The 21030-nt window shown below is 48.8% G+C and overlaps 9 protein-coding genes across 9 annotated transcripts; 5 read left to right on the top strand and 4 right to left on the bottom strand.

The window, feature by feature from the left end:
- Positions 1–948: 948 nt before the first annotated feature.
- On the bottom strand, positions 949–2536 carry N7462_005018 (tRNA adenylyltransferase; the record flags this gene model as incomplete). The annotated part of the gene is made up of 2 exons (XM_057076743.1): positions 949–1580; positions 1642–2536. 2 exons carry the CDS (start codon positions 2534–2536, stop codon positions 949–951), a joined length of 1527 nt encoding a protein of 508 aa, XP_056936248.1.
- Positions 2537–3154: 618 nt separating this feature from the next.
- N7462_005019 (TRAPP III-specific subunit 85 family protein) lies at positions 3155–5437 on the top strand (the record flags this gene model as incomplete). The annotated part of the gene is made up of 2 exons (XM_057076744.1): positions 3155–4223; positions 4275–5437. 2 exons carry the CDS (start codon positions 3155–3157, stop codon positions 5435–5437), a joined length of 2232 nt encoding a protein of 743 aa, XP_056936249.1.
- Positions 5438–5769: 332 nt separating this feature from the next.
- Positions 5770–7504, top strand: N7462_005020 (putative vacuolar sorting protein SNF7 family protein; the record flags this gene model as incomplete). The annotated part of the gene is made up of 5 exons (XM_057076745.1): positions 5770–5819; positions 5908–6196; positions 6234–6488; positions 6558–6752; positions 6809–7504. The coding sequence occupies 5 exons, from the start codon at positions 5770–5772 to the stop codon at positions 7502–7504; spliced, it is 1485 nt and encodes a 494-aa protein (XP_056936250.1).
- Positions 7505–7583: 79 nt separating this feature from the next.
- On the bottom strand, positions 7584–8931 carry rad18 (E3 ubiquitin-protein ligase RAD18; the record flags this gene model as incomplete). Its single annotated transcript, XM_057076746.1, has 3 exons — positions 7584–8151; positions 8211–8331; positions 8397–8931. 3 exons carry the CDS (start codon positions 8929–8931, stop codon positions 7584–7586), a joined length of 1224 nt encoding a protein of 407 aa, XP_056936251.1.
- Positions 8932–9117: 186 nt separating this feature from the next.
- On the top strand, positions 9118–10875 carry N7462_005022 (uncharacterized protein; the record flags this gene model as incomplete). The annotated part of the gene is made up of 9 exons (XM_057076747.1): positions 9118–9168; positions 9224–9279; positions 9364–9584; positions 9649–9827; positions 9872–10153; positions 10208–10232; positions 10283–10441; positions 10491–10670; positions 10736–10875. The coding sequence occupies 9 exons, from the start codon at positions 9118–9120 to the stop codon at positions 10873–10875; spliced, it is 1293 nt and encodes a 430-aa protein (XP_056936252.1).
- Positions 10876–11373: 498 nt separating this feature from the next.
- On the top strand, positions 11374–13099 carry N7462_005023 (glycoside hydrolase family 125 protein; the record flags this gene model as incomplete). Its single annotated transcript, XM_057076748.1, has 3 exons — positions 11374–11501; positions 11557–12764; positions 12828–13099. The coding sequence occupies 3 exons, from the start codon at positions 11374–11376 to the stop codon at positions 13097–13099; spliced, it is 1608 nt and encodes a 535-aa protein (XP_056936253.1).
- A 3229-nt stretch (positions 13100–16328) lies between these two features.
- Positions 16329–16833, top strand: N7462_005024 (uncharacterized protein; the record flags this gene model as incomplete). Its single annotated transcript, XM_057076749.1, has 2 exons — positions 16329–16721; positions 16777–16833. The coding sequence occupies 2 exons, from the start codon at positions 16329–16331 to the stop codon at positions 16831–16833; spliced, it is 450 nt and encodes a 149-aa protein (XP_056936254.1).
- Positions 16834–17152: 319 nt separating this feature from the next.
- N7462_005025 (Nucleotide-binding alpha-beta plait) lies at positions 17153–18153 on the bottom strand (the record flags this gene model as incomplete). The annotated part of the gene is made up of 4 exons (XM_057076750.1): positions 17153–17645; positions 17702–17808; positions 17866–17938; positions 18017–18153. 4 exons carry the CDS (start codon positions 18151–18153, stop codon positions 17153–17155), a joined length of 810 nt encoding a protein of 269 aa, XP_056936255.1.
- Positions 18154–18372: 219 nt separating this feature from the next.
- N7462_005026 (uncharacterized protein) lies at positions 18373–19306 on the bottom strand (the record flags this gene model as incomplete). The annotated part of the gene is made up of 2 exons (XM_057076751.1): positions 18373–18790; positions 18849–19306. 2 exons carry the CDS (start codon positions 19304–19306, stop codon positions 18373–18375), a joined length of 876 nt encoding a protein of 291 aa, XP_056936256.1.
- Positions 19307–21030: the final 1724 nt, after the last annotated feature.

Consider the following 21030-nt stretch of genomic DNA (forward strand, 5'->3'; position numbering starts at 1 on the left):
GGGTCATTCTCGGACGAGAAGCTAGCTACTGCCAGAACAACGTCTGGAGAAGATACTAAAGACCGATCTGGCAGTCCATCAGGAACTTTGGATGTAAGTTGTAAGATAAGTTGGATCGCTAACACTGATCTGAAGCGACTTTCATCTTGCGATTTGCATATTCCTCAAGGGCAGTTAGTTCGGGCGCTCCGATATGTCCTAATAGAAAAGCACACCTTTCGTGACCTCGATACTTTCATCAAAGGCCGTTACGAATTCGGACGATGGCAATGCAACTTCACTTGCCCACTGAAAGAGATTACAGACGGCCTGGACTTCGTTTTGGTCCAACTTCCTCGGGCCGCTTTCATCAGGTAGGAGTGGGCTCCAGCAGTCGATGAAGCAGCAAGCAGTACATAGATTCACGCAGACCTAGCTTGATAGTTAATACATTGACATTAAATCTGTCAATGCTGGCGGAAAGCAGACATACATCCATATGAGTTGTGCCATCATGAGAGGCCAGGTCGTCCCACAATTCACGTAGTCCATTTTTTGCGGTGGCATCGAAAGCCGCGGAGAGAAATTCAGGTGACACAGAAGGATTTTTTTGAAGAGCCTCACGAGCCTCTCTCCTTAGTTTATCCATAATGGATTCGATATGGTTGTTCCACAATGTAAAGAGAAGTGATGGATTCTTGAATCTGGTAAATTTGATTTTCTAAATGCCCCGCGTCACTTGACTTTCACAACCCCAACTCTTTGCGGCGCCGCGAAATCTCCGCCAACGCGGCTTCTTTATCGGTATCGGGATGCAACAACTGCCATTCAACCGCCATCGTCGTTGCTTTGCTCATCCATGGTCCTTTTTTGGCCCCCAGGCTTTGCATGATGTCGGCGCCATTTACGATAGGTTTCAACTCAGTTACGCCGTCCAGGTCATTTTCTACAATATACGTAAGGAATCGGTCATACTCTCGGGTCACTATGTGCTTCCATTAGCATCACATGGTCATCTTGCATGAAAGAGACTGAGATACGAGTCTTACCATCCACGAAATTTCGTCCCTTCATAATTTCCTGGAGTATGGCCAAGAGAACACAAAGTCGCCAGTCCTTACCCCAGGCTCGGATACGGAGTCCAATTTGTTGTCGAATTTCGGCAGCCGTACCTTGGAACGTCTGGGAAAGGCACTCGATAATATCGGCAAAGCTCAGGGTTGTGTCGCGAAGGATGTTTAAGGTTTTATTATCGGCACGGAGGCTATCCCGGCCAATCTCCACTGGGCGAGTAGGAGCAGGCTTTCCTTTAGGGCCCTTTGAAGTCCTTGTAGGAACGGAAGTCCATGGAGCGAATGCGGCGATCATCCATCCATAGTAAGCGGCCAAGTCGTCCTGGAGCAGTATTCGACGAATGCGCTCAAGTATGGCCAAGACGTCCTCATCGTCATCTGCATCGGGGTGTAGCAATCGGGCAAGAGCATTGTAGGCTAGAGGCCAAGTTGAGGTATCTGCAGTGACATCATCTTGGTGATTGGCAAAGATCGTTGGATAGAGTCCGAGTCGATCGATTAAATGCAAAGCACCGCGCGGGTCAGGGCCTAAAAAGATCATTAATTAGGAGATGGCAAAGCTGTGTGGAGTTTAATGACTGGGACCTACCATGAAGCATTTTGTCCAGCTCGGTTAGAACGCGTTCCTTGCTAATTTTGAGTTTGAGTGCGATACTGATATCTTCATTCTGCATGGCCGCCTCTGTTTCCGGGTCGATTTGGTATCCAAGCCGACTTGCAAAGCGAATCAATCGCAGTACACGAAGCGGATCATCCTTAAATGTCTGATATGGCTCGAGTGGTGTTCGAATGATCTTCTTTTTCATATCTTCCAACCCACGCTCTGTAAGGTCCTCTAGTTTTGACTGGTTGAGATTGTAGAAAAGCGCGTTTATCGTGGCATCCCGCCGTAGCGCATCCTCAACGGCGGTTCCGAACTCCATCTGCGGGTTCCTACTTTCTTCCGAGTATGTCTCTTTGCGCAAGTTGACTAGGTCGATGTCCATGCCGAAGATCTTTGTCGTCACAGTCTCAAGATGCTTTGATTTCTCTGGATTGGCCTCGATCTTGTGAAGGCTCACAACAGCATCACTCTTTTCTCCATCTGGAAGGCTCTGTTTGTATTTCTCCAACACCCCGGGCTCATCCAGATATTTCTTGAGTGCCATGCCGAAATGGTAGCCTGTCATGCTGCTGATCCCTACGTCGATATCATGACTGTCAACCCCGAGGAGCTTGTCTCGAACCCAGCCGCCGGTAAAGCGCAGCACAGTTTCCGGAGAGTTGGAAGAAACAGTACCCTCCTCAGCAGGCTTATTATCATGAATATGGTGTGCGACGTCTAGAAGGAGGGTTCGCAGTGTGCTCTCAATCGGCGTGAGTTGTATGGTGGGGTGGGAAAGATTCATGTCTTCGGGGCTTGCTCTCAGCTCAACACAGGTCGAAACACGTTGTCTTTTGCTTGGTCTTTCAGACCGGTCCAACTCAGGCTCGTCTCTGAGCATGAAAGGACTTCTAGTGCTTGAGCAAGGTCGAAGGGGGAGCTGTGGGGAGCTGCGTGGTGAATGTATCCGAAAGGTTGATCTTCCGACTGTGCGGGCAAGTGGAGATTTGGTTGACAAGAAGCGAGAGGCCTTGGGTAAAGACCTTGTATAGCGCAAGCTAGGCATCAATGACAGCCATTGAGTCACAGCGCTGGTTAAGACGTAGATTCAAACAAAGGTGACTCAAAAGATTCAAAGAGCTAATCGGCGATAAGATGCGGCCTCACGTGGTTGCATCACCACCCGCGCAATCTCCCAATGCGCCCGAACTAGGAGATCTACACTTTCAAGGCCTAGTCTGCTCTGCCAATTTCTCTGTTGAACTGTATCCAAAGTCAGATTCATCCTTGCGGACATTAATCATCGTGCATTATCAGCGTCTGTCTTTTCTGCCATCCTCCTCTAACCGTCATTTGGGGTTGTCTCTTTCTCCAACAACAAAACACCGAACCGCAGCCCGATCCTGCCACGCCGCCCTCTTGTCTGAGAACGAAGCACATCCGGCTTTGATTTCCCTGTCGATGGGGTACACCAATTCTCATAACTAGCTTCAAAGTTTGCAAATATTAAGCGTCGTCGATGACATCGCCTGGCGATGCTACTCCGGTGAAACCTCCGCCGTCTTTCTCCCCCGGCACCGCGCGAGGCGCATCCGACTCGAGATACCCGGATGAGCATAATCAAACTCCCTCCATAGGTGCCGAGGTGGCAGAGCCACATTCAGGGTCTTCTCCCACCCCACCGCTATCGACCCCGACCGCGGAGTTGCCAATCCGAACAGACTCTCGATCTGCCAGGTCGTCCACCCCGCAATTGGCTCGGTCATCGCTCGGTTCCCCCTTTGATGGTCGATTCGATGGGTCCGAAGATATCAGGTCGTTAATCATACGCGCATTTTCTCCGACTGTCGCCGTCTATGCGTCCGAAGACACCGATGAGCTGGTGAGGAATAAGGGGTTTAAAGGGGGCTTTTGGGAGCTACTTCGGCCATTTGGGGAGACGGTACCAGGGAAAGTGGTCATTCGAGATAGCATCGGATCAAGTCGAGCGTGGGAGGACTATGGAGTCCGCTTTGTGGATTTCAAAACCTTTGGCCGGTTGCCTGCCGTTGGAGGAGCTGAACGACCTTCGCCACTGGCCCAGATGGAGGAAGTCCTGGAGAAACAATTGGAATCTGCAGATAATCCACTGGACGGCCCCTTGTCCTCGAAGGAAGTGTTAGGGTTTCCCGCAACCACGCCTCTGGCGAAGATATTCCTGAGGCAACTGCTCTCAGCTACACCAGCAGCTCCCCATGAAACGTTCAGCCACCCCGTAGCCAGTGTCATCACGATCAGCTCACGCAATGGGTCTCCCTTGGAGGCATTGCGGCAGCTGTATGCGGAGAGCAGCACTGGCGACCGGCGTCTACCTGAATGGGTTCAGCAAGAGTACCTTCGATATTACGTGTTGGTTCACGACGAGGAGCGTGATGATATCACTGAATCTACCAAACTATACGACCAGATGAAAAGGCACTTTGGACTACATTGCCACCTGTTGAGACTCCGGAGCAGCCAGTGCGTGGTAACGGATGACGATAGTGTTCAAGTTCCTCAATGTGAATGGCTGTCGCCTCAAGAACGGCTGTCTGGAGTTGGGGAGGCAGGTTCGTATCATGAACTTCCTCCATATTTTTACTGAGCTAACCGCCGGGCAGAGACGTTGGTGGACCTTGGAACAGACGGCACTCCATATCTTTTTGACTCTGATGCTAGCGCTATCAGAACCTTCGTTCGTGAGCTGATTGTACAGTCGGTAATTCCATTCATGGAAAATCGCGTAGCGGTGTGGAACGACCAAGTGGCTTCCCGAAGACGTGGTATCAGTGGTCGGTTTATGTCGATGTCCCGACGGTGGGCCGGCTTTGGATCCAGCTCGCGATCTGGCATTGGCGGCTCTTCCAGTGGGAACAGTGGCAATTACGATCCCGAGCATCATTTTTATCCCCAAGATTCCCCTGAAGCTATTCTACGGAAAATGGCCGACTTTGCATTTATGCTTCGAGATTGGAAGCTCTCCGCTTCAACGTATGAGATGATCCGATCGGATTTTGGAAACGACAAAGCCTGGAAATACCATGCTGGAGCCCATGAAATGTGCGCCGTGAGCATGTTATTGAACCCTCTCGCAATGTCTGCCAAAATCAAGCTTGAAAGCGTTGACCAGATGTTTGAGACCGCCTGCTATTCCTATCTAACGCGGTGTTCAGACGCCCCCCACGCTCTGCGATGCCTGTCTCTCGGCGTCGAACTTCTGAAATCCAGAGGTGGATCTGCCACAGAGAGCGCAGCCAGATGGGCCATGCGGGTCATGGACTTTGGCTTAGTTGGCTCACTGGGCCAAATTCTGTTCATGGAGCGAGTGGCTGCTTGTTATGCTTCCAAAACTCCAGCCGGGGGAGCCAAATGGGGTGCACGCCGCCGGAAAGCGGGTATGTGGAGCATATTTGCTGCAGATCAATGGCTAAAGGCGGGGAGACCTAATCTTGCTTCGGCGTGTCTCGAAGAGGCCGAGCGTCTCTATGCTGATGTGTTGGAGGCGGATGGGACGTTCCCGATGCCAGAGATGCAGAGCTTCGTTGAAAACCTACGCCATGCTGTGAAGGTCGAGTATCTTCAAGCGAGAGGATTTGACACACGCGATGAGCCTGTATCAGAAGACCTAGTCGGCACTGAAGAGATCAGTGAAAAACTTGACAAGCGTCATCATCGTCGCTCTCTGATTGGGCTTCCCGCGCAACTGGATGCCGGGCACCTCGCCATGATCCCGGGTGCCAGGGACCCTGAAAATACGCCGAGTGATGACTTTGAACGAGCCTAGGCCATGAAACTTCACCTTCCCATCCCATCTTATATGAATAGATCTACATTTTCGTCCATCATAACTAAAATTATCATCCCTTGCTTGTCATGGCTGCCCAACTTTCTTATGTAGATAATCGGTCACGTGTGCTTATCGATAAAGCTGCCCGGTTCATGCGGGCGCATGTTGACAGCAAGTGGACTCCCGTCCGCAACTTTCTGGCTCAAACAACGACGCAACAGCCTGTTGGCAGTCTATGAGCTGCAAAGTCTCTTACGCTCGTTTTTTAAACCTCAAAGCTTTGGGTTATACAAGTGTGGAATCATTACTGTTCTGTAAACTCGCCCACTATGAGCGAGCTTCTGAACTACATCCTCAACCATGAGGATGCATTTCGAAGGTACAATGTTGAGCCCCTCCAGTTCTTTCAACAAATAGTCTTTCAAACATATTAGCTAGACGGCTAATACTTGCAACCGACTTTGTAGGAACCGACTCCCATCACTCTACTCAGACTTCACGCTGCAGAAGAAAACAAATCCTGATGGCTACGCCGTGAACATCGCCGCGTGGGAACAAGCTCTCAACAGAGCCGCCAGGCGGGGTTATACATCTTCGCGCGGTGTACGCGTACGCTCGAGCTCAATTCTGTCACATGAAGGTACAGCACCTAAACGAAAGAAAACCGATCACCTTATTATTCGCACAGATGAGTCGCTCCTGCGAGACTTGGAGCTCCCTGAGTGGGGCAGACCTGTTGCGCTTGGCGCGGTTTTTGTATGTCACAATCGAATTAAATTGCTATTTGCTATAGAATATCAGCAGTCTGATTATTTGTCTTCAGGATGAAGCTATGAGAAAGCACACTATGGTCCCATTGCCAGCATATAAAGCGAGTGCGGCGAGTCTCCAGAAGAGCCAGTGGAAGCTGATTGACCCCGGAGCGCTGAGTCCATGGAATGTCATGAGTTGGGGAGTTCGACAACTGAAGGGACTGGTGGTAGGCTCGGATGGAGTGCCTTCGCCGAGGTTGCAGGTCCAAGAGTTAGTTTTGGTGGACAATTTGCAGGTATGCCTTCTGTCGCCCAGATTCATACGTACACCACATTTGTACTGACCGTCAACGTGTCTGATATAGGAAGCAGCAGATTTGGTCGTGAAGAAAGCCACGGGTGGAAATCCGACTAAGTTGGACCTCATATTTACCAAAGAAAGCTTTGTTGAAGAATTTGCCACTATATTACATGCTGCGACTGAACTGTCAGACGGAGATTTTGATATTCTTTTGGTCTTTCTATCCCGCGACAGCGGCGCCATCGCGTACGATGGTAAGGTATGTGGTATTATAAACATGACTGGTATATATCGATAGTAACTGGCAGTCATCAGACCATCAAGTTCAAGTCAAAAGACGAACCGGCACAAATAACACAGCAAGATGCCACTATCGCCTCTATTAAAACTTTAATCACAACGATATCGAAGCAGGTTAAGAATCTAGAGGATAAAGCCGCGGAATTGACGGCATCTGCAAAGACCGCACTGACCAACAAGAACCGTATTTCGGCACTATCCGCGGTCAAGTCCAAGAAAATGGTGGAGCATAATCTCCAACAGCGACTGAATACGCTCATACAGCTTGAGGACGTTTACGCCAAGATCGAGCAAGCTGCCGGGCAGGTGGAGATTGTGCAGGTGATGGAGGCAAGCACCGGCGTGCTCCGTGGCATGCACGCTCAGATCGGTGGCGCAGAGCGTGTTGAGGATGTGGTGGAGGAGCTTCGTGAGGAGATGTCTAAGGTCGATGAGATTGGAACAATCATGAATGAGGCCGGTCCCATCATCGACGATGGTGAAATCGACGAGGAGCTAGAGGCTCTGGAGAGAAGCGACATGGAAGCACGGGAGCGGAACGAGGCGGAGGAAACTCGAAAGAAGCTTGCCGAGCTAAACAGCATCAAACAAGCCTCGGATGAGGCTGCTCGCCAAGCAAAGAGTGAGGAAGATGTCGACACCCAGCTTGCGGAGAGCATTGGCAGACTGTCCAACATGTCTGTCGAAGATCGCCAATTGCCAGCAAATTAGATGTTTCTACGCACATCACCCATCTTTGAGGTCATTGATTGCAGCTGCTGGCCATCTGTGACAGGTTGATAGTCTATAGTCACCTAGACGGGTTGCTGGCGACAGGAGAATCTGGGTCTGAGTTGATTTCAATTGGGCCTCCATTCACATTGCGGAAATCTGCTGGCGATATTGGTTGTTTGCTGCTGGACTCACTGGCTCCCAAGTCCGCAGAAGCTCCTTGAATGGTGGATCTTACTTGGGCATCACTCTTCTTACGAGCATTTGCAATGAGACGCTTAAAATCAGTTTCATGGTTTGCAGACCACTGAGCTGCATCGAAATCTTTCGCCATCACCGTATTGTTCGCCACGAAAGGAGATGGTGTCGCTGCATGACCACCCTGCGTCCGCTCCCACACATCAAGCTCACGCAATAGATCCGACTTGGATTTTGGGTTCTTGGAATCGCAATTTGCATTCCATAGGTTCATCCACTCTGTGTGACGCTTCTGTAAAAGCTGCCGACTCCCCCAGTTGGGAATACCCAGATCACGAAGCTTTTTGCGCAAAAGAACATCTTTCAAGAGTGAATAATTTATGGCCGGTAGCCTTTCCAGTATTTTCGTGGGGGAAGTGGGGGCTCGGCGTGGTTGTGACTGTAAAGATCTAGAAGAGGATTTAATTAGATATCTGAATGTACCAAATATGTAATCCATTCCACATACCCAAAGGCGGATTGCTTCGGTGGTGCTGGTGCTGAATTTCCAGTGCAAGTATCGAGGTGGGCGAAGACAGCTTCATGCTTCATCCTTCGCTGACATATGGGGCAAGCAACCATGCCGTCATCTGCAATAAATATGATTAGATTTCCAACCCGCGAGGTCATAGTAGAGATAAATTAAACGGCCTACCAGGTGCAAAGTCCTCATCTTGGCTATCCTCAATAACCTCCGGTGCCTCATCTATTTCCGCTATATCCTGGACATCCAATTTTACCCGCTGTGACCTTGTACGAATGCGTTGAGAGCTGCGCTCTGCCAACTCAATAGCCTCCTCCACTTGGTCTCCATGGTCTATCTTTCTTTTTTTTGGCTCGGGATGCCGACTTTGTTCCTCTCCCGATGCAAGACGTGCGGCCTCCTTCTTGGCCAGTGCAAGTGTAGGTTGACGTGCGGTTTGAAAGGCCTCTAGAATTTCTTGTACCAGCCAGTTGCGACGAAGTTTCAATTCCTGGTCACCGGATCGGCAAGTCGGGCATTTCCCCTCGGTACTGAGGCATCGGCGAATGCAAAGGGAGCAAAAGGTATGGCTGCACGAGGTAATTACCGGATTGTCAAAGAAGTCTTTGCAGACCTGGCAGCGTAAACTGGATTCAAGTGGCGCAAGTAGGGATAGCGGCGTGTCCAGCCAGTCCGTGGAGTCAGGTAGGTCAAATGACTGCTCCATATAGGTTTCAGCGCAGTCGTGCGCAGATGAAGGCTCAGCAACGATTGGAAGGTGAGATTACGTCCTTGTTTGCATCGAGAGGAAGACGGCGAAGGGTGGAGTCCCGGGGTGCCAAGATTGCTGACTGATACGCGTAGAGTGGTTTGGCACGCGTCAAGCAACTTCAAGTTGCAGACCGCAAACATTATGGATTCAAAAACGTACCTGGCTGAGAATGTGCTTAACGAGCAGCGCACGGTGAGAATCAAATTGCGTTTAAGTTGGCCTGACCTCAGAATCTGATAGCTTACAGGTCACTTATCGCGCGTTGAGTCGAGCTCTCAAGGTCCACGCGAACAGGGCTAAGCAGTGAGTGGCGTACTTCGAGCTACGTTGATCGCACAGCTACTGACACTCTATATATCAATTCAGACTGCTTTTTGAGTTCCACAGGAATGAAAATGCCAAAAAATCGCACAGCGTCCATGCAACATATGTCATTTCAGGAGTGCAAAAACCACCAGCGTCGCTTGCGATCAACGGTCATGCGCGAGACGAAGACGAGATCATGCAAAGCAGTCCCTATTTGCCAAGCTCAATGCCGAATGAGCAAAATGGCGAAGACTCAACTCTCACTACCTCGATTATTTTGGCTCGGGAGGAGGACATGGAAGGTAGGTCCGCCAGCTGCGTCCCTTGTCAAATTGCTCTGCTGATACTAGAGGGTGACTCGCAAAGCTGCAAAATGTACATTTGAAACTATTGTGTCCATCCATGTCTACAGTATTCAGGCGACTGTACTTCAGGATCTCAATGCCTTGACCGACGTATGCCGAGAAGTTGCGACTACGTATGCGCAAGACGACCCGCTAGAATGTGGTCAGAAATGGGGGATGATTCAGAATCGCAACGTCAAGGTCAGTTTTCCACTTCGCTTGTATGATCTCGATATGACTTATAGCCCTCTCAGCGGAGAACTGGAGCTCGACCTCCCCCTCCGGCCGCTCCAGCGCCGAAGGCGCAGGCTGTGTCAACCGTGCCTTCCAAACGCCCCCTACAAATGGACGCATCTGGCACGAACTCAGAGACCAAAAGTCAGGACTCGAATCCGGCCACCGCCTCTCAGTTGTCAAACAAGTCCACCGACAAGGCAGCACCCGCGAAGCGCGAGAAGAATAGCCTCTTTAGCTCTTTTGCCAAAACCAAACCGCCGAAGCCGAAGCCAAGTACTCCCGTAGAATCGGTGAGTAAAAGCATATCATGATTTATTAGCCCAATTGTTGATATTTGAGTATAGGTCACTCCAAATGGACCGGAGGATGGTGAGTAAAACCCCCAATTAAAATCAACTTTACCAGCTAATGATTTGCAGTTGTTCTCGATGATGCTTCTGATGATGAGCAAGAAGAACTATTCCCAGATAACAGCAATCAAGCGTCCATGGCCAACCGCGAAACTAAGAAGGAGCGGGAAGAGAAACTCAGAAAGATGATGGAAGACGACGACGCAGATGGTACAGGCCCCTGCGCTAGTGCGTTCCAAAGTTTACGAGTATATGCCAGCCGCTAACTCCGTTCCAGATGAGGAAATGCCTGATGCCGATGAGGAAGAACCTGTACGAGAGACGACTCCTGTCGAGCAACCACCACCATCGAAGCCCGTCGAGCTCAAAGAGGAGGTCACCGTACAAGGTGGACGCCGACGTGGTAAACGCCAAGTCATGAAGAAGCGAACAGTCAAGGATGAGGAAGGGTACCTGGGTAAGTCCGCGTCATGCCCCTTCCACCCCATACTGCATGTCCCCGATATTAATTAGCCGATACAGTCACTCGGGAGGAACCGAGCTGGGAATCTTTCTCCGAAGATGAGCCGGCTTCAAAGAAAAAACCTGCCGTGAATGTCGCGAAGAGCAAGGGAGGTAAGACTGGGCAAGGCAGCATCATGTCATTCTTCGGAAAAAAGTGATAAGAGGGCCCCCAGAATTGTAGACTAGAGATTAATAAATGCCGATCCATCTCGCATTGTATTTTTCCGGTCGCATGGAGCCGATCGTATACGCATGGAAGTTGTCTGGCGGAGTTTGTATGCGGCTTGTATGGAGCGGCGAGGGCGCACCAAGTAAAAAACGCCGATCGCTTCTCCGCATTTGCAGTGGAGATGGTGCAACGGTCCCCTTGGACAATGCTGGACGATGTTACCTTGTGCCCGCTATTCCCCGAGACTTGAGAGAGGTGGGATGTTGAAATGTCGAGATGCGTCTAGAGCTGGTGAAATCCACCCTATCCTCGTCACGATGCACGAGTCGACTGTATACTCCGGGTTTTGTGGTGGAGGAATGCGCATCCCTGCCTGGTTGTGATCGGCATGAGCTCTGCCTCATCCCCTCATTGTGTTCTTCTTCCTTTTTTATTTATCCGCGGGTCGTTCTGAGGACGTGCTACTCTCTTCCTCAACCCATTCACCATGTCTCTCTCTACTTTGCTGGTGGGTGCGCTGTTGACCTTGCAGGTGAATGCTCTCCCGGGACGCGATTCCCCTGCAATCTTGCGCCGAGCATGTCCTGATTACACTTCATATGCCTCGACGCCGCAGTAAGTGCCCCTTCTCGGCTCAACTGGAGCATTTCACAGACTGACACCATTCTAGCGGCCCATATAGCGGAGGTCCATTGAACCTACCCTACCAACGCCCCGCCGAAGCGTGCCGTACGTTCTCGTCGCCTTCAGTGGAGAAGGTCATTGAAGATATGACCTCGCGTCTGGTTGACAAGGACCTTGCGCAGCTCTTCCGTAATGCCTTTCCAAATACTCTGGACACAACCATTCGGTGGCACCAGAATGGCACAACGGCGACTTCCAGCCGCCGTAGCAGGCGGGATACGGCCCAGTGGACCGGCGCGCAGACATTCATTGTGACGGGCGACATCAACGCAGAGTGGCTGCGTGACTCGACTAACCAGCTGACTAACTACCAGGCATTGGCGAAAAAGGACAAGAGCTTGTACAACCTCATCCTGGGAGCCATCAACACCCAGGCTGAGTTTGTCATTCAATCTCCCTACTGCAATGCCTTCCAGGCTCCATCTGCAAGCGGCATTCGGCCCGAGAACAACACTCAAGTTGACACTGTCCACCCCACCTATGAGAAATCATTCGTGTATGAGTGCAAATATGAACTAGACTCTTTGGCTCACTTTTTGCTGCTGGGAACCGAATTCCACGCCAACACTGGCTCGACTGAGTTCTTGACCGATCGCTGGTTCAAAGCACTCCAGACCGTGCTTGACGTGATTGACGCCCAATCACAACCAACATTCAATTCCAAGAATCAGTTTGTGACGAATCAATATACTTTTCAACGCGAAACCACCATTGGCACGGAGACTTTGAACCTCCAGGGCGTCGGCAATCCGCTCAATAGCGACACGGGTCTGATCCGTAGCGCTTTCCGACCCAGTGATGATGCCACTATCTTGGGTTATTTCATCCCGCCAAATGCCATGATGTCTGTGCAGCTCCAGAAGATTGCCGGAGTCCTCAAGGCTGCCGGTGGGCACGATGATTTGGTCGAAGAGCTTCAAGAACGGGGTCAGAAACTTGCTAAGGCAGTTAAGGAGCATGGTATTGTGAGCCACGCCAAGTACGGCGAAGTGTATGCTTTCGAGGTTGACGGCTATGGCTCACGTATCCTCATGGATGATGCAAATATACCTTCCCTCCTGTCTCTGCCCTACCTTGGCTTCCTCGATCGCAGTGATGAAGTGTACCAGAACACCCGCCAGATGATCACCGACAAGGCCGGTAACCCATACTATCTGGAGGGTCCAGCTTTTCATGGTATTGGTGGTCCTCATAGTAAGTTTCGAATTCTCTAATGGCCGAAATCATTGAAATATGTACTCACCTTAGTCCATCCAGTTGGTCTTCAGAATGCCTGGCCGATGTCCCTCCTAATGCAGGCGCTCACTTCCGACAACGACACCGAAATTATTGAGTCAATAAACCTCGTCCGAAACTCGAGCTTGCTCGGTCTGGTGCACGAGTCTATTAGTGTCACCAATATTAAAGACTACACTCGCCCGTGGTTCTCCTGGGCCAACTCCGTATTTTCGCAGACCCTCCTCAAGATTGCGGAGGAGAGACCGCACCTTATATTCGGGGCTAATGCTGAACCTTATACTATTTCGTAAATGGGACCATGGAAGGCCACGAGCCCAGACTCTTGTGAATAACTATTACCAAATGACACATCCATTATTATCTTGCGCTCCATTACTGCTACTGCTGTTATGCCAGCGTGCTACACCCTTTCTTCTTATCGGATAGAGATTGATGAAGATAGCATGAGGGCTGGTGATCTTTTCCTTTTGAAATGATCTGCAGCAGCCCTACTCAACGACAAGATTGTGAGGACCGCTCGCGCACTTGAAGAGGACATAGCTCCCGGATTCTCACTCGAAAAAGCTCGGGACTGCAAGGTGATGAGTCCAATGCAAGGGAGATTGGGGGAACTGACCAAAGAACCTTGGATCTTTATAGAATGGTCATTCAATGGGGTACTAGCTCAACTTGCATGAGCGGATCCTCGTCCCGTTCCAAAGCTCCTAGGTTCGGGGATCACAAGGCGCCCTGCACCCTCGTCCGAGCATCCGTCGTCCCATATCGGCGATGGACCAACAACAACACGAGTATCGTCACTTGGTGGGTTTCAGATAAAAGTAGTCATAGCTTCCCACCATGATGATAGGCCGGCATGGCCCACCTGCTGGAAGATTATAGGACAATCCGCCGCCCTGCGGTCGATCTTTACCCATTGGCCGAGAGCACAATCCGGGATCAAGCTGCAGCAACACATATTCCAGATCCCTTAGGAGCCGATTCCGGGTCCTTGGTATGCCTGCAGACTCTTTCTGAGTCTGTAATTGTTTTGCTCGTCTACAATGTTTCAATGCGGAAAACATGAGAATAGAAGAGAGGGTTAGCGCTTTTTACAGCAGAGTCATTCAAAACCATGTGAATGACTTTACATTCTCTGCACGAGTTCGGGGGCTGGGAGACCCAGCACTGAAACAATTCCTGTCGGAATTAGCAGTTATGAGTCGAAGCGAGGTTGCCTAGCAATTGTGGCTCTTCCATGGCCAGATGTTTTACCTATCCAATGCCCGATCACGACGATCTATTCGAGCTTCGCGCTAAGGGCCGGGGTAAATCCCGGTTAGTCCAGGTGGATCAAGGTGTCCAGGCCATCCAGGGGACTTCATGCTGCCTGACTCCTGCATATGCATGGCGTAATGGATGATCTCTCTCAGCCTCATCTGATTTCGAGAACTCCACTTGCGCCAGTTGCATTTGGACAGTGCACGCAGTCGGTCGCTCTAGGCTATTGATTGTCATTCCTATTGGCCTGACTCCAACTAACCCTTTCTCCACTGCGGACGGGGAATGCCGTTCCCCTCCCCCGCGTACAGTCCGTGAGATGTTTATCTCGGTCCTGTGGAGAGGCTCTCGAAGAACGTCAGCGAAAATCTCAATAAAGGGGGACTTTTTTTTATATTGCAACCTGCTCCCTGAAAACCACATTGCAATTTTTCACCCGACCCCAAGTCATTCCAACTGCACACCAGATAGCACTCCAATTGTCTTTTTTCCCTCTCACCATGGCGTCGTCTTCACGCAAAATCAACCCAGATGGTCTTAATCTTCATTCTAGTCAGGATGATTGGACATATCCCTGGCTTCCTATTGGAACCACATCCCCTTCCATTTTGATGGGAGGACAGTGTGGTTCGCCTCCAAATCTTCCGCTGCAAACTCCCCTTCAGCATCCTTCTACTCCGCATAGATCAACCCCTACAGCGAATCACCCGCCAATCTACGGGCCTCGATCTATCCCTTGGGGAAGTACTATCAGCCCAACACAAGGCCCCAGCCTTTCTTCCAGTCCTCAGAACTATCAGTGGATGCATTATGAAGGCAGCCCCCAGTCTCAAGAAAGCCTACCATACAGCCAATCCTTCAGCTCTCCAACAGGACCACCAAACTCTAGCTCCGAGGATCGCATCGTCGGTGAAAGCCAGGTCTCCCATGGATGCTGCCACACACGGAATTCCGAGTACGTTGAATTGTGCGAAGTCAATTCTGACCTCACTAACGTTCTCGTCCGTTTAGTAAGAGTCCGACTATCCAGTTCAAATGTGCCTGGGAAGGATGCAACTATACAGGAACTTTCACCCGTGAGTCATGTCTTTGGCGACACATCAAATCCACCCACGTTCTGCCGGATATTTTCAAATGCTCCGATCCCCAATGCAACAAAACCTTTGGCCGGAAGGATAAGTTGCAAAGTCACATGCGACAGGCTCATATGAAGCATGCAAGTCATTGCCATTCCTGCTGTAATGATGGGTCTAGGTGAGTGGTTTATTCCGTACTTGTTCTAGTTACCACTTGGCGTTCAATTTTCATGGATTGTATGGAGGTTATCTCTCGGGCTTTGGTGTTTTCTCTACGGTAAATCGGATGGAGTAACAATTGGACTTTCTTTCTTTTACTGTTGTAGTTCGTGATATCTACACTCAATATCTGAATCTTATCATACCGCTCATCACAATGGTAACCACTTTGATCATTCCTGTCCACCCCATGCACCGAAGTTCACTTCATTTTTTCCTAGCACGCTTTACATAGCTTGGGGGCTTCAATGTTTTTTTCCCTCGGCCCAAGATGAACTTTTCGTTCATTGGGGTATGTGATCAGAAAATATCAAGTTTTGTTAAACCGTCAAACGAAGTCAATAAGTAATAAGTAAGTTCAGACAGTTTGACGCAGCTATTACCCTTGTTTCACTCTAATATTGTCAAGCCTCATGCTGCACAATGTGACTCTTTCCCTCTTGCAAATATCCGTAGGGTATCTTGAATTTGCAAGACTGGACGCGTAGCACTCCTCCGGGCTCCCAAGGTTAGGTCACCGTACGACCAAAACAGCCAACTGTACAACAGTCCCCTCAAAGGGGAAACAGCAGGCCTATTATTATTTCCTCTCGGGGACTATATTTTAAAAGTCTATCTATATAATTTGGGCCCGGTCATTGTCACACAACACAGTCTATTTCATCAGTGAACATTATCCACCCAATTTATATACAGTAACTTCCAATCGGTGGGTAAAGCAGTAATCCCCAAAGCAGCAACTTAATTAACAGCGGCGAAAGACTTGTTATATCATTCAACAGAACTTCCACCCGACAGCATATGCTTTGATAATTCCAAATTACAGGAATTGGATGAAATGCTTCACTACGCATGCCTCGGGAGAAGTACATAAACTAATTCCATCACACTTCCAGTTTTCGTCTAACACCACCTACCCTTTGGAGAAACTGTCTCCCTGTTCCAGACAAGCCTACAATTTTCAATGATGACAGTCACTTTTTTCTTCTCAACATCTCTTCTATTTTGTCTCTGGGCGACTACGAGTGTTAATGCTACTGTCTTGCGCTACAAGACCCCGATCCCCCAAAATGCTCAAATTGTGGACACAAAGCCCAGATTGGCTGAAATCCAGAGGGCTCACTCAGGTACACTGCTGTTTATTGAGAATGGAGGTTATTACTTAAAGTACCCTGAGAGCGGTGAAGTTCTGGCAGTGTCCTCCGATATATTGAGCGTCGAACTGGACAGATCACACATCTTTCTATCTCGCACGCTGGCTACAGAAGGATATCACGAAGAGGCCATCGAGATCATGAAGAAGCTTGGTGAAAACGGAGCAGATGTGTTCATGAGCGAGAATGACGACCAGGCTATGCAAGTAGATTGTTGCGGTCATTCCAAGGAATGTAATAATGCCCATTGCAACACTCCAGGTCTACCTGGAAAATGCCTTCAGCATAGGGGATGTTCTATCTGTACTCCTCTGCTAAGATGTATTTAAGAGATATATTTGATCAAAAATCGCCCAGCATATAGTATGCCCGGTCAGCACAAAACGCATTTTCACTCCACATTGGCTCTTAGCACTCTACCGCCGATATCAACTATTGAAACAATATAAATATCGTGAAAACTTGGAAGTAATTGTATTTCAATCTTATAGTTGAAGCCATACGCGCCTATTGAAGCGTGAACAAATTGTCGTTGGACATGTGCAATTTGATCAATTGGAAAACGAGGTAACATCATAGAATGGCGAGTCACACAAATTACATATCGTAACTTTCATATCTCTCATAACGCTTTCTCCTATTCTCTTTCAAACCCAACTAGAATGTCAACACTAGGACTCTGAATCTTGTGGTTGTCAAGGGTTGTCCACCGCGCTAGCAAGTCTCCCATATCGCATGGCAGCAAGAGAGTTTCGGAAAATGTCTGCTTTTGAGTATCATCCTCATCAAAATGGCTTGGCATCCCGCTCTCCTGAGCAATGTGATCGAGCATAGATGTATTCCCTTGTGATTCATTCTCAAGATGATCATATTCTTTATCATCGCTCTTGGTCGTGGTACTAGCGAGCTCACCCTGCTTAGAGCCGCTACTACCATCACACCAGAATCCAGAAAAGCCAGTGCGAAAGCTATAGCCACCACTTCCATAGCCACTATTACCCCAGACACCATTGCCATAGCCACCAAACCCCTGTGGTTCCGCATTATATCCACCCCTACCTTGGAAACCGAAACTAGGCATAGAAGAACGGTCAAAGGCGAAATCAACACGGATAACCCGCCCATCGAACCTGGAGATTCCATTTATTAACACTATTACTGAAAAGAAAAAGAGTTTTTTTCTTACTCGGCATTGTTCATTCCAGCCTGTGCTGCGTGCGCCTCGGCAGCACTGGCAAAGCGTACGAAACCAAAGCCGCGGCTTCGCAGAGTTGCACCGTCTTTGACGACGATCTATATAAAGATTAGCTGGCTAATTATAATGTGGCGATAAAGACGGGAAAGACACACAGCTTCCTCAACTTGGCCGAACTTTTTGAAACCCTCGCGTAGAGTTTCATCGGTTGTATGCCAAGAAAGACCACTGGATTATGCCGGCCGAAACGCTAGTCAATTTCTCCTCGAAACGGGATTTGAGCATTTTTAGGTATGATGCACGTACTGAACAAACAATCTTAATTCTGTAGCTTGGATCTCCTTACGCTTGAACTCGCCGCCGGGCTTGGGCGTCTCATCTATCGAGACATTATCACCTAATTTGATGATATGAGCACTGATGTGTTGAACTTGTCCTCGCATTTTCAATGGATGTTGCTTACTAAAGGTATGAACAACTCCCTGTTCATATGAAGAATCAGTGATTGAGCCTGTACTCTCGTTTTCTTGCTCGCTATCAATCTCAGTCAAGTTCAAGACAAAGAGAAATATGAGGTATACGTACGCAAAGAGCAAGTAATCGATCTGGATTGAGGGACCGTGTTCCGCTTGAAATCGCGCCATTTCCCCGACGTGGATATTTCACACACCATCTTTGATTCTCACGTGGCGGCTCTCCTTAAGCTTGCTCCTGGAAGAGTCAATTTCGTGAAGCATACTTTGGATAAGGTTTTTGTATTCCTTGAGATCGGTGGGTTCATTTCTCTTCATGGCTCTATGGATTCCGATTTGAGCTTCACTCTCATTCGTAGATTTAAATTGCCATTCTGAAGTTTGTTCCTTGAATGAGGGTTGGTGTGAGTTGGGATGCTTCTGCTGATTAGTGAACCTATCAGTCCCAACGTGGGCGGAGTCTCTGCTTGTAGTCTCTGTTAAGAGAGATTGAGAAGCTTCTGTAGCCACATCTGGCTGGCGTGGCTTGTGGCTGTCATTCCTTTTGTCCTCCAATAGGATTTGTATTAAGCCACGTTGCTCTAGGAGTAGGTTTGGAACATTGTTGCTGTTCGAACTTATGAATAAGTCGTCATTGTATAGGGTGGGGGAACAGGCTGACATACCTGCGAATCTGCCCCGCATACAGAATCACGTTAAGCAAGAGCAGCATCGTCGACTTCAGCCTCTCCAATTTGGTCCTTAAACGATCCAGGCTCGGCTCAAGCACTACTAGGCGAAACTTCCCAGTGACTTGCTGAAAGCGACTTTTTTCAGGCTGCTCATTATTCCCAATCATATTCTGGATCTGTTTAAACACGTCCCGACATTGATGCATGACACTGCCCAAAGTTCGCAATACCTCATCTGAACAGAGCTTGCATGACTCCTCCTCTTTCAAGTTGTCTCCCAGCTCTCGCAAAATGGCGCTAACGAGTGCAATCTCGTTTGACAAAAGCTGAACAAATTCGTTGGCATTTTTGACCCGTCGGTAGAAGGAGAAAGTCTGGATGGATAATTTGGTGCCCAAGTCTGCGACTTGTATGATACTGGCTGCGATACCGAGGGCTTCTATTCCAGACATGACGACACTACAATGGCAGCGAGTTACCAACAGCGCAACAAAGGTGTTGATTAGGTATGGGGGAGTGGAAGAGGATTGAGGAGAAGAGCTCCCCTCACAACGGGCCCAATGTCAGCGCTTCAACATGCAGATCCTCACGTGAGGGCATCTACATTCATGAGGTCTGCTCTGCATTTCCTCGCGCTTCAAGCCATTAATGCGTCGAATAAACAGCCAAACCTCCCAATGTGAAGAACAATCTGAGATGAGGATGTTAAATACGTTTCAAACTTAATGAGTGGAGGGCCCACCTCAAGCTGCGGACATACCCAATTTGAGGGACTGATGTACATAATGTAATGAGGAAACAGCCTACAATTTACAATAGGCTGGACCTGATTTAGGCTGGACCTGATTGGACGTCATCTACAGCGGACTATTGTTTCCAAATATCGTCTCACATCTCAGATAGAAAGAAACATAACTTCTACAAACTCTTTTCCTCAGAAAGCATCTGTTTTCTCTTTGGGAACCTGCTAGACCCTCATCGCTTCACGTGTGAATGGCACTTGGGGAATTTTTTCTGAGGGTGAAGTTCTAGGCTTGTGAGTTTGTCATTTACATCTTGATAACATCTGGGAAATGGGTCATTCAGCGGTATCGATGGCACTCACGCACACTAGCTCTTCAGATCCAAGCCTACCTCGTGGGAGTCTTACCACCTGCATATCTAGATATTCCTCAGCCTCTATATAGATAAAACCTCAAATGATTGAGGTATTCACATAACGTTACATTCCTGACAGACTCGCATATTCTTGACAAAATCTCTCGTATAATCAGTCATACCCTTCATGGATTATTGATATATCATTCCGTAGTTGGTAATTTTTTTATCAGGGTTCCATTGTTAAATTCCATGCTGTGATTTCAGTAAGGTTTTATTGTGATCTGAAGAGGAAATGAAAAGCATCGGCAAATAATAAAACGACTCCGATATGTCATCGGCCATCGCTGCAAATATCTCCACAACTGGTATCCACATATCTCAAGGAAAAAGTATAAACTTGCAACACACTTATCGCCAAAGGGCAAATCACAATTAAATGGGCGAAGGAGAAAGGTAAAATAAACGTGGCTTGACTTGACAGAATGGGACAAAGGTTCAAATAAGCTTGTTTTTAGTGTCCGCGAAAGCGGGAGGATCTTCACCACGTTCTTGTATCACCGTAGAATGCACATTGCGAATGTGACATCCTAGCTTGTCTCTTCTTCCAAAAGATCTTGTGCAAGAAGGACATTTAAATAGTCCTTGGTTAAGATGCTTGCTTTTGATGTGTCGCCAGAGGGAAGTCTGGCGTGTGAAGGTGCCGGTATAGGTGCAGTTGATCCACTCACAGTACAGCATCGAGGGTGTTTCTCTACTGAAGGGAATAATGTTGCTTGTTAGCAAAGGATGCAAAGGCGTGGAAAAAGACATACCCAGACTTGAGTGGCTGATGAAGGTGATCTATGTGGTTTGGAAAGGAGATGCGATCATTAGATATGCCCTGAGGTTGTCTTTCTATATTTGAATCAAAGACATAATCAAGAAAAGCATCGATTGAACGGTCCATATTGTTTATGTCAGATTCGACAGGCCGGGGGCGCATAGCCATGTCGCTAGGCGGAGCGGGGGTGGCACCGAATGGAATCTGAGTTGACTCGGACGCAACCACAATGCCGGGTACAGGCTGTACTTCTGA

This window comes from Penicillium macrosclerotiorum, assembly GCF_028827735.1.
Source record: "Penicillium macrosclerotiorum strain IBT 26536 chromosome Unknown utg000003l_segment0_segment0, whole genome shotgun sequence".
NCBI lineage: Eukaryota > Fungi > Ascomycota > Eurotiomycetes > Eurotiales > Aspergillaceae > Penicillium > Penicillium macrosclerotiorum.